The sequence below is a fragment of the Diceros bicornis genome, chromosome 17, assembly GCF_020826845.1.
Source record: "Diceros bicornis minor isolate mBicDic1 chromosome 17, mDicBic1.mat.cur, whole genome shotgun sequence".
NCBI classification, from domain to species: Eukaryota; Metazoa; Chordata; class Mammalia; order Perissodactyla; family Rhinocerotidae; genus Diceros; species Diceros bicornis.
In genome coordinates this window covers 55,133,321-55,145,905 of record NC_080756.1, presented here as the reverse complement: position 1 = coordinate 55,145,905, position 12,585 = coordinate 55,133,321, and the positions used below count along the sequence as shown (strand labels likewise).

Here is a 12,585-nt window from a genome sequence, read left to right as displayed (position 1 = left end):
TGGGAGTTGCCCAGGGAATGGTAGGCCAAGCCTTGCTCCAGACACCCTGAAACCCCGGAGAGGCCAAGGACCAAGGGAGGAAGCCCGAGGGAGGAGCGCCCCAGTCCGCATGGCCAGGCTTGGTGCAGCAAAACAAACGTAGCTCCCCTTCTGTGAACCCCCGAACCCTCTGCTTCGGTGAGCTCCCAGCAGGGTGGGGTCCCAGGGAAGCCAAGCTGGAGGCAGGTCCCTATCTCATGGAGCTATCAGATGAGACATCGCGATCGGAGTCCTCAGTCTCGCTTGGCGGTGGCGGCGGCGGGTCGCTAAGCGGGACCGCAGTGAAAGCAGGAGACTTTCTAGAAAAAAACACCAGTTGTCACCTTGGGGTAGGCAGGGATCCTAAGGAGGCTGGCACTCCTCTCCCCTGGCCTTGTTCTTGGCAGGCAGGTGAATAAAACCTTCAGCAAGGGCAGGAGGACCACAGGGTGAGGGTGGATGCGGGGTAAGGGAGTGGGGAGGGGAGAAAGCTCTCCCACCCCACCCTGATGGGGGAAATGGTTCCTGTCTTTATCATGGACTCTGAGAGGCTCAGAGTTCAGAAACATCTGAAGTCACAGTATGAGAGCTGTTGCCTGAGCCTAGTGCACTAACTTGATGGCCCCAGCTTCACGTCTATCTGAAGTATTTTTGTGAATTTTATTTAATTGACTTTTTTGTGGAGGTATAACTTACACAGGGTTAAATGCATGAATCATGGCGCTGACTTGAAATAAAAACCTGCCCCCACACCCCTTCTGTTCCTTGTCAGTTTTTAGCTGCCTCTAACCAGGGGAACCGCCAGAGTTGGTGCAATTGGGAAGTTTCAGCTGTCCAGCCATGATGGACATACATATCATTCAACTACCAAGGGAAAGAAAGCTGTCGGGGGGGCCAGCCCCATGGCGTAGCAGTTAAGTGCGCGCGCTCTGCTGCTGGCGGCCTGGATTCGGATCTCGGGCGCGCACCGATGCACCGCTTGTCAGGCCATGCTGTAGCGGCGTCCCATATAAAGTGGAGGAAGATGGGCATGGATGTTAGCCCAGGGCCGGTCTTCCTCAGCAAAAAAAAAAAAAAAAAAAAAAGGAAAGAAAAAGAAAGCTGTCGGACTGGGCCAGACACACAGGTGATCTCCAACGAGAGCCCCACATCAAGATGGGACTGAGTCACTGCCGAAGGGGGTTCAGGGCATGCCCACTGAGGGGCTCTGGTCCAGCACTCCCACCCTGCATGCACCCACAGAGGAAGGTAGGCAGGGCCCCACACTCCAGGGAAGGGCCTTACCGGTCTCCGGACTGGGTGATGAGCCGGCGGCAGGTCTCCATCTGCACGTCCAGACCTCGCTTCATGCTGCACATCTCCATGTACTCGTGCAGGTGCCGGTTCATGTCGTTCTTGGCAGTGGCCAGCTCCAGCTGTGGCAGGGGCAGGGCAGGGCCATTGGGTCAGCAGGGCCCTGCTCCCAACCCCTAGGAAACTAACACACCCAGAGCACTCCGGGCAGGGCGCCCAGGCAGCCGTGCTTGAGGGCTCAGATTTAAAAATAAATCAGATCAAGGCAGAAGGCACCCAATATACTATCACTCCTCCTAGTTTTCCTGGGGAAAAAACTTTGCCTACACAGGACTGCAAAGGGATCTGCTACAGGCCTGCGCTCTTTTAACAGACTCATTGATGAGAGCAACGAGGAAAGGAATGTAAATGGGCAGGATGGAGAGGACCCGAGAGCACAGGGCTGCTATCTGTGGATGGCCTTGCTCCCTCCCTGGGGTTCCTACATGGCTTGCCTCATCCCTCATCCCTCACTCCCCGTACAACGCTGAACCCAGTCTGTCTCTCTCACTCAACTGGGAGCTCCTAGAAGGGCTGGCCACGGGGGTTGTTCATCTCTGCCTGTGCATGCCCAGCACCTTGATGGGAAATTAATTGACTTTGTGAGGCATCTACAAGACTCACGGCACAAAGAACAGCAGTCTGCACTGCTGAAAGGGGCTCGATTCTCTTAGCATCCATTTTCTCCATATTACTTTATTTTCTCACTTGTAAGCCATTTTCAGAGACTAACAGAAAGACTCCCTGCCACATCGAATGTCCTACTGGTTGTAAGATGTATCTCGATTTAAGAAATGTTATATGTGAAAAAATGAGGGGCTCAGAGTCAAGGAAATCCAGTCTCCCTCCCAGAGCCCAACGCTGCGCCCAGGCTTCAAGGCAGAGCTGAGAGGCCACGCAAAGGCAGTAAAAGCCCTGGGCCAGAGACAGTCCATTGCTCCCTTTGGGGTACAAAGGACAGAAGGGGAGGCAGAATGAACTTGCTGGGAAGTGATCTGCTTGACTGCCTGAGAGCAAAGAGCAAGTGCAGGAGAGTAGCCATGAAGTATGTAAACTGGACAGAGGAGACCACCCATAATTCATCCAAACTGGACAGAGAGGATGGGAACGTGGAGAAAGAAGTAAACGGGTCACAGGGCAGACAAGAGAAGTCAGGACAATGATGTTTGGGATGAGACGTGGCTGGGGGGATCAGAAGCCCTAGTAAGTACAGCTCAAATGGCAGCCTTGGTGCCAGAGCTGGGATTCCAGCTGGGGTCCCACAGCAGCCAGCCAGAGGAGCAGGACGCACTGACAATCTAGAAAGAAAACATGATGCCACCAGCTCTTGTTCACATTGGCTGCCACCTACACCTCAATTTCTCCACCTCGGAGAGCCGGAGTGGAAGGGGCTGGTTCTGGAGCCCACCCCTCAGTGGGATGGGAAAGAAGGAAATGAACCAGGTCTATTCCATGAAAATACAAGGCTATGACTACCACCAGCTGTCTCCACATGGGGTTATGTCTCCCCTTAATTCACACACTGCAAGCAGGGAGGAAGTCAGGAGATGACCGTATGTGAGGAGGTGTCTGCAACACCTCACACTGGAAACTCCAGACTCGCTGTGTGACCAGAGGTGGGGGAGGGCTGGGAGCTGCCAGAGAGAGGAGGAGCTAAGGGAGAAAGAGCTCCCTACTCCCCTCCACCCTGGGCCTTGGCTTTCCCATCCAATAATGGGAAATGGTCCTTGCCACCATCTTGGTGACCCTGAGAGATCAAAGGTCACTGAGATAAAGGGACCTCAGGTGCCCCAGATGGATCACCAAGAGCAACACTGCCACCAAAGCCACCATGTCAACTCTGCTAACATTTCTCCTAATATCATTCTCCTGGGAGAGAAGAAGACAGCAAGATGGGTGCAAATGGGAGAGCGGAGAGCATTTCTCCCTTCCCATCTCCTCGGCTAGTAGCACAAACCTGGCTGTGCCTTAAAACCTAGGCTTTGTCTGCCTGGGCAAAAAATAAAAGAAGGTTTTGCTTAAAAGAGCAGGACCATTTGATATGTGTTGGGAGAATGAGTATGTAGAAAAATAATTTCTCAACTTTTTCTCAAAATGCAGGCAGTGTGAGAGTAGTAAGAGTGTAAATCTGCCACGTGGGCTGGGAGGCTGAGGGTTACAGCAGCCGCCGGCCTCACCCGTCAGAGTGCCCAGGGAAGGGCTCTCTCCCGCACGGGCAGGAGGCTCACAGAATCCCATCCAACCCTCCCTGCAGCCCCCTTCATCCAGGGTGCCGCAAATCCTTCCTGCAGCCCTGAGCATCAGAGGGTTTAAGTTAAAGCGCCTGCTCCACTTGCCATCTCTAGAAGGTTCCTCAGGGTGAGGGAATAAGAAGGGAAGTTCCTCCATTAGCTCAAAGGATGAGCTGAAGAAGCAGCAAAGTTCCACTCCCCCTCTCAGTGGAGTCTGCTCCAGCACTGACAGTGGTAGTAACAGTAATAATAAACTACCCTATGATATGCTTACTATGAGACAGACCTGCCCAAGCTCTACTTGTGCCTTATGCCATTTGATCTTCAAACAACCCTATGAGAGAGGATTATTAAGATCCCCATTTTACAAATAAAGGAACAGGCTCAGAGAGAATAAGCAGCTTGTTAAAAGTTCGCGTGGTAGGGCCGGCCCGGTGGCTTAGCAGTTAAGTGCGCGCGCTCTGCTGTTGGCGGCCTGGGTTCGGATCCCGGGCACGCACCAATGTACCGCTTCTCCGGCCATGCTGAGGCCGAGTCCCACATACAGCAACTAGAAGGATGTGCAACTATGACATACAACTATCTACTGGGGCTTTGGGGGAAAACATAAATAAATAAAATTAAAAAAAAAAAAAAAGTTCACGTGGTAGTGAGTAAGCAGCAGAGCTGAGATTTGAACTCGCATCTGTCTGCCTCCCTCCAGAGCCTGAGGTCTGAAGGTACTACAGCTGGGAGACACTCCTCCCCCACACAAGGAAGGGGAAGGCCTTGGTGTCTTGGGTCCCACAGGGGTGAGGCCACTGCACCTGCGGCCCCACTTACGACCCACCGGGAACCTGTGCCCCTCGGCTTCTGCTCACGTCCTTACCTCTATCTGGTCAATGGTTTCCTGATATTCTTTCTCCCGGGTTTTGAACAGGGACTCGGTATCTTTAATCACCTTCTCCAAACTGTCTTCCTGCTGCTGGAGTAGAAAGGGAAGCAGCGGGAGGCCAATGGGCAGGGATGGGATGGGGGTATTCCAGAGGGCCAAGGTGGGGGAGCGAGAGAAAGTCAGGTTAAAGGAAACTGGAGAAGAAAAGAAAAGGATAAAGGAAACGGGGAGAAGCAGGTAAAGGATGATGGCCACAGAGGGAAAACAGAGCAAGGAGTGGAGGGAGGGGGAAGGACACAGGCCATCAAGCTGGAGAGGCAGCACTGGAGGAGCCCTGAGGCCAGGAGGGGTGGTTACCTCTCCCTGGGCCTCTGCAGCTGCCATGGCATAGCCTGAGAAATCCTCCCACAGCAGCAGGGTCTCCTCAGTCTCCTCCCAAGTCAGGCTGTCACAGTCGTCCTCAAAATCATACTCCCTCCTAGAGACAGGGAACCCGTGTGTCAAGGAAGGTGGGGCCTTCCTCCTGGCGGAGGGGACTGGTGGGTGGGAGCTCCGGCCTCCTGGGGGGCTGCTGAGGATGGGCCTGCGGGACTCACAGCTGGTTGAGCATGCGCTGCATCTCCTCGTTGATGCTGAGGGCTGTGCTCTCCTCCTCATCCCCATCGGGCTGGCCGGGCCCGTCACTCTCCAACAGGGAGGTGTCCTCCTCGATGGCAGCCTTGCGCTCCCGCTTCCGCCCCCCCATGGATGGGACCTTAATGGGAGACAAGTGCAGAGACTACAGAGACGAGGCCGGGTGCATGAGGAGAAAGGGCGGGGTGGGAGCCGGCAGGGCGGTGGGGGGGAGGGAAGAGGCATGAACCAGCGGGATGGTGGGGGGGACAAGAGAGAGGAGACACAGTTACAATGACAGGAACAGAAACACCAGAGTCACCAAGACAGGCAGACAGACACAAACGGGGACAGGGCTGCAGACTGAGAAGGAAGAAAAAGAAGAACAGAAAATAGAGCAGTAAGATAAGGGGGAAAATGGCTTGTTGGGATCACATTAAGATGTGCATAATGGCTCAAGAGGATTTCTTTTTCTAAAAAAAGTCTTTCTAATGAAATGACGAAACTAAAAAGAAGGTTTTAGGCTGCAAGGAGGACACAGTGTTCACAAAGGAAAACCCGAATCACACATCCAGATCGGACAGCCAGAGGGAGAGGGGAGAGAGAGAGGAAGCAAAGAGAAAAAGAGATCGAAAACAGGGGAAAGAGTGAGGAAAATAGAAAGGGAAGAAATCTGTGCTGAACAGCCCAGCAGGTCAGAACTGACGGCCAAAGGCCTGGGTGGTTCAGAAACCGGGACTAGGACATTACAAAGCTTGCATGAGAGCCAAACTAACCAGCTTCTTCTGTGGAGAAAGCAAGAGAAGATGAGAGGAAGAGAGAGGAGAGGAAGCAGACACAGGAGAGAGAGAGGGAGGGGAGATGGCGTTAGAGACACCTTCTAAAGCCTCTCTTCAGAGGCCATCCTTGCCCCCCAGCCTCGGCCCACTGAGGCCCCCATTGCCAAGATAAGGTCCCCAAGAAGAAGGGCAGGGCCTGGCTCTAGTGATGGGCAGCTCTTCCCCTGCCCCAACCCTCCCCTGAGGAGCTCGGGCCCTGGGGAGGTGCGGGCTGGAGAGCCGGGGCCGAGGGCAGCTGCCCTCACCTGGAACATCTTGATCACGTCCTCGCAGTTGCGCTGCTGCGCCACATCACACAGCTTGGCAGTGATGTCGATGCGGCGGCAGATGTCCATGTCCACCTTCATGGCCTTCTCCTGGATCTTCGTGTCCAGCTCTGACAGGTTCTGTCCAGGGTACACAGGGAGCAGTCAGGAGGCACCTAGCACTCCAGACACACCAGTAAGGCCCTGGCAAGGTCCTCCTCATGCCTTGCAGTCACATATCACTGTTGCCCCTCCACGAAGGCATCTCCACCTCCTGCGAGCTGAATGCGTCACTTTTCCCTCCCCACCACACCTGCTCATATACTGGGCTGCTCATGCCACTGGCTCCCCGGCCAGACAGGGCCCCCGGAGGGTGTGGCCCAGTACTGGGACATGCAGGAACTCATGTTAACTCACGCTCTCAGAGAGAAAGAGAGACCACTGGGAGAGATGAGAGTGGAGAACGTGCCGTAACAACAATAACAGCTAACACGTATCTAGCACTGCACATGTGCTAGCACCGCCCTAGTACATTATGTCTCCATAATCATCCTGCAAAGCACATGCCCTTATTATCCCATCCACAGATGGGATTCAGAGGCAGAGCGGTTAAGGAATTCGCCCAAGGCCACACTGCTAGCAAGCTGCAGAGCCGGATCTGTGTTCCTGACTAACTGCTTAACACCTCCTAGTAACGATGGAGGCTTTGCTGCCTCTGCGACACAACATGTGGACTTTTGTTCCTTCTTTTGCTCTTTAATTGGGGGGTGGCAGGGAAAGAAACGGAAGCAGAGTGAAGTAAGGGGAGGGGTGGTGGACAGAAACCGAATAGGCCCATACTGGAAGGGCTGCCTGCCTGGTCTTAGGCAGCCTAAGGACGGACAGAGGAGCCCCGCCCCGCGCTGCACTCACGTTGCTCATGAGCCCCTTGAAGACCACCAGCTCAGCTTTCAGCTGCTCCACCTTCATCGCCAGCTCCTCTTGGCAAGCATCAGCCTCTTGGGCTTCCTACAGCCAGGGAGAAAACCCTGCCGTTAGTGCACTGCCCATGTGGGAAGAAGGTAAAGATGAGAAGGAGCCGGCTCCAGGCCGAGGGGCGAGCGGGGTCTGAGGGATGCACAGGCGGCAGGCGGGGCCTCACCTCCTGGAGCTCGCTTACTCGCTCCTGCAGCTGTATCCGCACGGTGTACTCCTCTTCCCACCTGCAGACACGGGAAGGGAAGAAGGGAGGGAACGTAGGTGCAGAGTCCCTCCCTGGCCCTGCAGCTCCCTGCTCCCCACCTGGCTCAGGCCTCAGCCCCTGGGTCTGGTTCCCTAGTTGGGGAGGAGCCGTGGACAGGACCGTTGGCCAGCCAGTGGCGGCCAGCTGCAGCTGTCGGGTGGCTCCACACTGCCTGGCAAGTGCCGAGCTCAGCAGCCGCCCTCCCGGAACCTCCGGGCCACACACCAGGAACTACATTTAACAGCAACTGCTGCTGGTTCTGGTCCCTCGCTATGCCCGTCCCGCTCAGGCCCCGGCCCAACCAGCCGTCTGGCTGGCTCATCCCCACCTCCTGCCCACACCAGACCACCAGGCCCACCCGGCCCAGTCTCCCACCTTCAGTCGCACAGATCCGGTCTCCCGCCTCCTGCCTGCACCAGAACAGAGCTTCTCTAGCCCGCTGCCCTGCCTCTTGTGGTACCATTTAACCCTGTAAAAGCAGCTGCAGGACACATACCGCATCAACAGAGTTGGTCAAGAGCCTGGGAGGAGATGCTCAAAGTCCATCCCCCACAAGCTCCAGAGACGGCCCACCCAGAGCCCCCCTAAGTGAGCTGTCAAGAGGGGACACGGCTGGCCCTGAGGATTAAAGCAGTAGAAAGCAGGAGCCTGGGATTACCAAGCACCCAAACCCAGAGGGAAAGAGAAATCGGAGTACGAAAAAGTGGCCCATTACTATGGTGGATGAGAACTAGAAGCAGCATCTCCTGGATCCAGAACAGAGACAAAGACCACAAGTAGGCTAAAAGACACTCTTGGCCACGGGCAGGGTCTATTGCCCAGGGCTAGGTTTCTCACATAGGGTAGTCCATAGTCAGCCACTGCATATTTCACCACATTACAGAGGTGGCAGGGTGGGGGGAGCGACATCACTGCTTCGGATTTCAAGACCCTACAAGGTTGGCTGGAACAGCAGACCTTCACAGACCCCATTCATGTAACCTATTACTTCTTGCCACATTCTGGAAAGGCTTCTCCCAGCCTGAGAAAGGTGGGGAACTGCACCAAGAGAGAAACTTCAGGATAAGAAAGGTGGTTAGGAAGTAGCAAAGGGGACAGCAAGAAAATGAAAACCCAAGAGAGCACGTTCTGTAGACGGAGGATTCAATCCTTCCGTCTCCTTCCCTCTATCTTTTTTCCCACCTGCCCTCTGCCCTCTTCCCTGGGCTCTCCCTCCAGTCCCATCTCCCCTTGCTGCCCTGGGCCTCGCTCACATCCGCACTGCAGCATTCCTAATAATAACTCCTCCACATCACTGCAGCTGCCCCTCCCGGTCAGGCAGGGCCGAGGCAGCCAGCCCCGTCACCACCCTGCCGGCTCATGGAGCAGCCCAGCTCCGGGCCTCTTGGCTCCCTGCCCACCCCTCCTGCCAGCCCCCATGTCCTTCTCCTTTTTGCTCTGGCATTTTCATTCAGTCAGGGCCAGTGAAGGGCTCTAGTAGCATCAGGTTATATAGTTCCTTAGATAAGATCTTTATCTTTTCTGGGCCTTGATTTCTTCATCTACAACCTGAAGGCATGGGATGTGGTACCCTCATGCCCCTGGAGTCCATGAGTCCCTGGAGGGAGAAAGCAAGGCTGACAAGGGGACAATAATCCTGGACAAGATGCATCAGGAAGGGTAGGAAGCATAGTTGACAGTGAACTCAACAAATAGAGAAAGAAGCTTAAGTAAGAAAGCTACATAAGGATTAAGATGAATAAAACTTACAGGGTAAAAAAAATCTGAAAACAAGTCATCCGGAAGCTCACTAGAATGCTATTCGCTCTCCAGCCAGACTGTCCCACAAACAGGCTCATTCTGACCTCCACTCAAATCTGGCCTCACTTACAAGGTTTCCTTAACATACGTAGAATGTGAGCAATTTCCATGTATTCTACATTACCAAACACCTCTCTTCCAAATAAACGGTATCCTTGAGTGAAGTGAGAAAGCAGGGGCTATTTCTATGTCAGAAAAACTGAGGCCAGGAAAAAGAGACCCACTCAAGGTCACATAAGGCTGGGGAGCTGAAAATAGAACCCGGGAGGCCTCACTCCTTCGCAGTTTAGTGCTCAAGCTATGCCCGTGCCCGCCAGGCCACAGACAGGAGCTGCAGTGTTGCTATAAAGAGAACAGAGAGGGCAGGGGATCTGGGGTGGAAGAACGAGTAACTGCTAGTGTCACGTACCAGACGACTCTAGCTGCGGGGCCCTCTGCGCAGCAGCCTGCTGCAGAGTGATGAGCTCATCAGTCCCCAAGGAATAACTCTTTGCTGCCCTGGACAGCTGGACCAAGGACAAACACTCTCTCAGTTTAAAAAAAAAAATGCCCCTGAGAACAGCAGTTGTTCCTGTGGTTATGAATGCATTCCAGAATTGTCCATGTTGCACTGCTGACTGTGTTAATTAACTCCTGCAGGGAACAGGGCAGGGGCCCGGGCAAGCTGGTTCTGGGTAGCATCTGAATGATGGTTTTAGGATAATTGAGATTCCCAAAGACACTCATAATACAGACTACAATTAAGGAAGCCAGCATGAGCACAGGACTCAGCCTCAGAAAGCCTGCTGATCTGTGATCTACTAGATGCTGGCAGGTTACAGATCGCTGAAGGTTGATCCAGACCCAACCAGTAATTCCCCAGAATGTTCAGCCAGTCCCCACCTGATACCAGTCTCTGCTGCACTTCAAGGGTAATTCCCAGGCCTGCCCACCAGGGGTCAGAGTAGCTGATTAAGAGGTTAAACCTGAAGGCCCCAAACCAAAGTCTCCTTCTGACCTGTCATGTCTTCCTCCTCAACCACAGCATGGGTCAGGGAGTCTACAAAGTGCTGGCTGTGCCCGTGCCCCTGTCCTAACTGTCCTGCTTATCAACCCTCTAAGAAATCACTTGGCATAGAGCCAGCAATCCAGCATCACACCCCTTCCCCTCGCCCCTTGTGCTACCCAGCCGGGCTCCCTGTAGAGAGCCCAATCATCATCTCAGAATGCACTGGGCCTGCCCCTAGCTGCCTTATACTCATAGGGTGTGTCCATATACCCAACTTCTGCCTACTCAGTTCCTCCGCTGGCCCTACTTGCATTTCCTCCACCTTCAGCTCTTTGCGCTTCCACAGATTCCCCCAGCTTCCACTAGCCCTGTGACAACCACCAGACCTTCCCCTTTCCCTAGGGAATTCCCTTTACTCTTCCTTTTCCCATTTTTTTGACCTGCTCCAAGCAATGCCCTGAGGTCCCCAAAGCCTTTCATATGGAACTAGAGCGGGTACCCAGTTTCCGTGACAGCTTTGGGAAGCCCTGGGCAGTGGCAGGATCATTGCTGCAAGGTGCAGCCTCTCCCTCACCACCCCCTTCTACTTCTCTTAGACTCCCGGAACTAAAGCTATTGGCTTTGCCTCTTACTTTTGATCAGTATGTGGAGTTTATATTACAAAACTGCTCTGAGGGCTGAGGCTGGGGGGATAAGCAGTACCCCAAATGTGACCTCTCAGACCCGTGTTCCTTTCTCACCTCACAAAACCCCAGAGTTTACATAGTCATCGAAACACTACAGCCTAGATGAGAGAGAAGGAAAAGCCAGACGAAAAAGATGACTTCCCCACGGTATTCTGCTCCTCGCCTCCTTCCTCCTGTCCGGCGTGTGACGTCTGCCTTCTCGGTGGATCTTAGTCTCCCGGTATCCAATTCCGTCTGTCTACTTCCAAGCTCCTCCTCACACAGCAGGAACTCTCCTCTTACTTGATTCCTCCCTGATTCCGGGCCCCAGCTGAGGCCCTCCCCTGGAGCCGCACAGAGTCCCGGCCCTACGCTGGCATGAGACGCCGAGCCCCGGCCCACCTCCCCGGCCCCTTCCCGGCCCCTACCTCCGCTTGTACTCGTCCCGCTCGCGCTTCACTTTGGCCAATACGTTGTAGAGCGCGCGGATCTCGGGGGTGATGGTGTCGATCTGCACGCCCACCCCGTCGGGGTGCACCCACGACAAGCCAGGCCCTTGCACCACAGTGGGTTCCAGTCCCGGCCCGAGCCGGCGGGCGTGAGAGAAGGACCAGATGGTGCCGGGCATGAAGCGGGCCGACGAGGAGTAGGCGGCGGAGGCGGAGGTGGAGGGCGACGAGTGGCCGGCGGCGGAGGGCGCGAGGGGGCCGGCCGGTGAGCGCGCGGGCGAGCCCAGCACCCGCGCCGACGGGGAGCAGACGGCAGCCGGCCGGGTGCCCAGCGGCAGCCCCAGGGGCCGGACGGGGCTGACGAAGCCGGTCTGGACGGCCTGGTCGCGGCGAGCCAGGCCCCGCCGGCCCTGCTTACCCTCTTCCAGCGCCTGCTGCAGCTGCTTCTCCAGCAGCCGGTTGCGGCGCTCCAGCTCGTGCACCTTGGCCAGGAAGCAGCGGAAACGGAGGTTCAGGGTCTTGAGCACGTTGATGTTGGAGCCCAGGTCGTTGCGGAGCGCCATGGCGGCGGGGGGCGCCGGGCCCGGCCCGGGCGGCGAATAGGGGGCCGGGCCGGCCGGGGCGAGCGGCGCCGGGGCCACGTCCCCTCCCCCGGCGAAGGGGTCGCCTCCCAGGGGGTCCCCCAGCGGCCCGGCCAGGCCCTGCTGCTCCTGCTGTAAGAGGAAGAGGTTCGGGCCGAATAACGGATTCATGGCTGCGCCTTCTGCTGGGAAACGGAGCCCGGTGCAGGAGCAGGGATGGAGGGCGACGGAGACGAGCCAATGAGGCGCCAGGGGGACGCGGGGCAACCAATCAGACGTCCCGACAGAAGGGGCAGAGGTCAGGGGGGAGGGGGAGGGCAGAGAGGAAGCCAATGAAAGGCTCAATCGCAGGCTGGCAGCGGGACCTTTCCGGGTCTGAGGCAGAGCCCCGAGCTGAGAGGCCCCCAGCCTGTGCCCGGAATCCAGCCGGAGTGCCAGAGGAGCATAAAACCCAGGTCTTCCAGGGCTCCGTGGGTTCTGAGGGCAGGAGCCCACCTCCCCTACACCTCTACTGCCTTCCTCTCCCCAGAGTCCACACACCCTACTTCTGACTCCATGACGCCTTCCCTGGGTCCCTGGGGAGACCAAGGATCTCTGGAGCCTGAACCTGACCCGACTTCTCAGTACACCACACTGCTCCCTCTCTTCAGAGGATCTCCATCCCACCCTCCCACCTCTACCCTTAAAGCAGCAAAGCCAGTACCCAGTCCCCTCAAAAAGACACAGCGC

General features: G+C 55.9%; 1 protein-coding gene across 3 annotated transcripts; it reads right to left on the bottom strand.

Moving 5' to 3' along the window:
- Nucleotides 1-12,484, bottom strand: IFFO1 (intermediate filament family orphan 1). 3 transcript variants are annotated; one of them, XM_058558973.1, is made up of 9 exons: nucleotides 11,255-12,484; nucleotides 7,293-7,353; nucleotides 7,064-7,159; nucleotides 6,152-6,292; nucleotides 5,052-5,209; nucleotides 4,813-4,933; nucleotides 4,450-4,545; nucleotides 1,303-1,433; nucleotides 1-338 (listed from the first exon to the last, which is right to left on the bottom strand). In XM_058558973.1, exons 1-9 carry the CDS (start codon nucleotides 12,025-12,027, stop codon nucleotides 230-232), a joined length of 1,686 nt encoding a protein of 561 aa, XP_058414956.1. In that variant the 5' UTR covers nucleotides 12,028-12,484; the 3' UTR covers nucleotides 1-229. The 3 variants fall into 3 exon arrangements, with proteins under 3 accessions (XP_058414956.1, XP_058414955.1, XP_058414954.1); XM_058558972.1 differs by having other exon boundaries at nucleotides 1-334; nucleotides 11,255-12,467; XM_058558971.1 differs by having other exon boundaries at nucleotides 4,450-4,542; nucleotides 11,255-12,467.
- Between the last annotated feature and the right edge of the window lie 101 nt (nucleotides 12,485-12,585).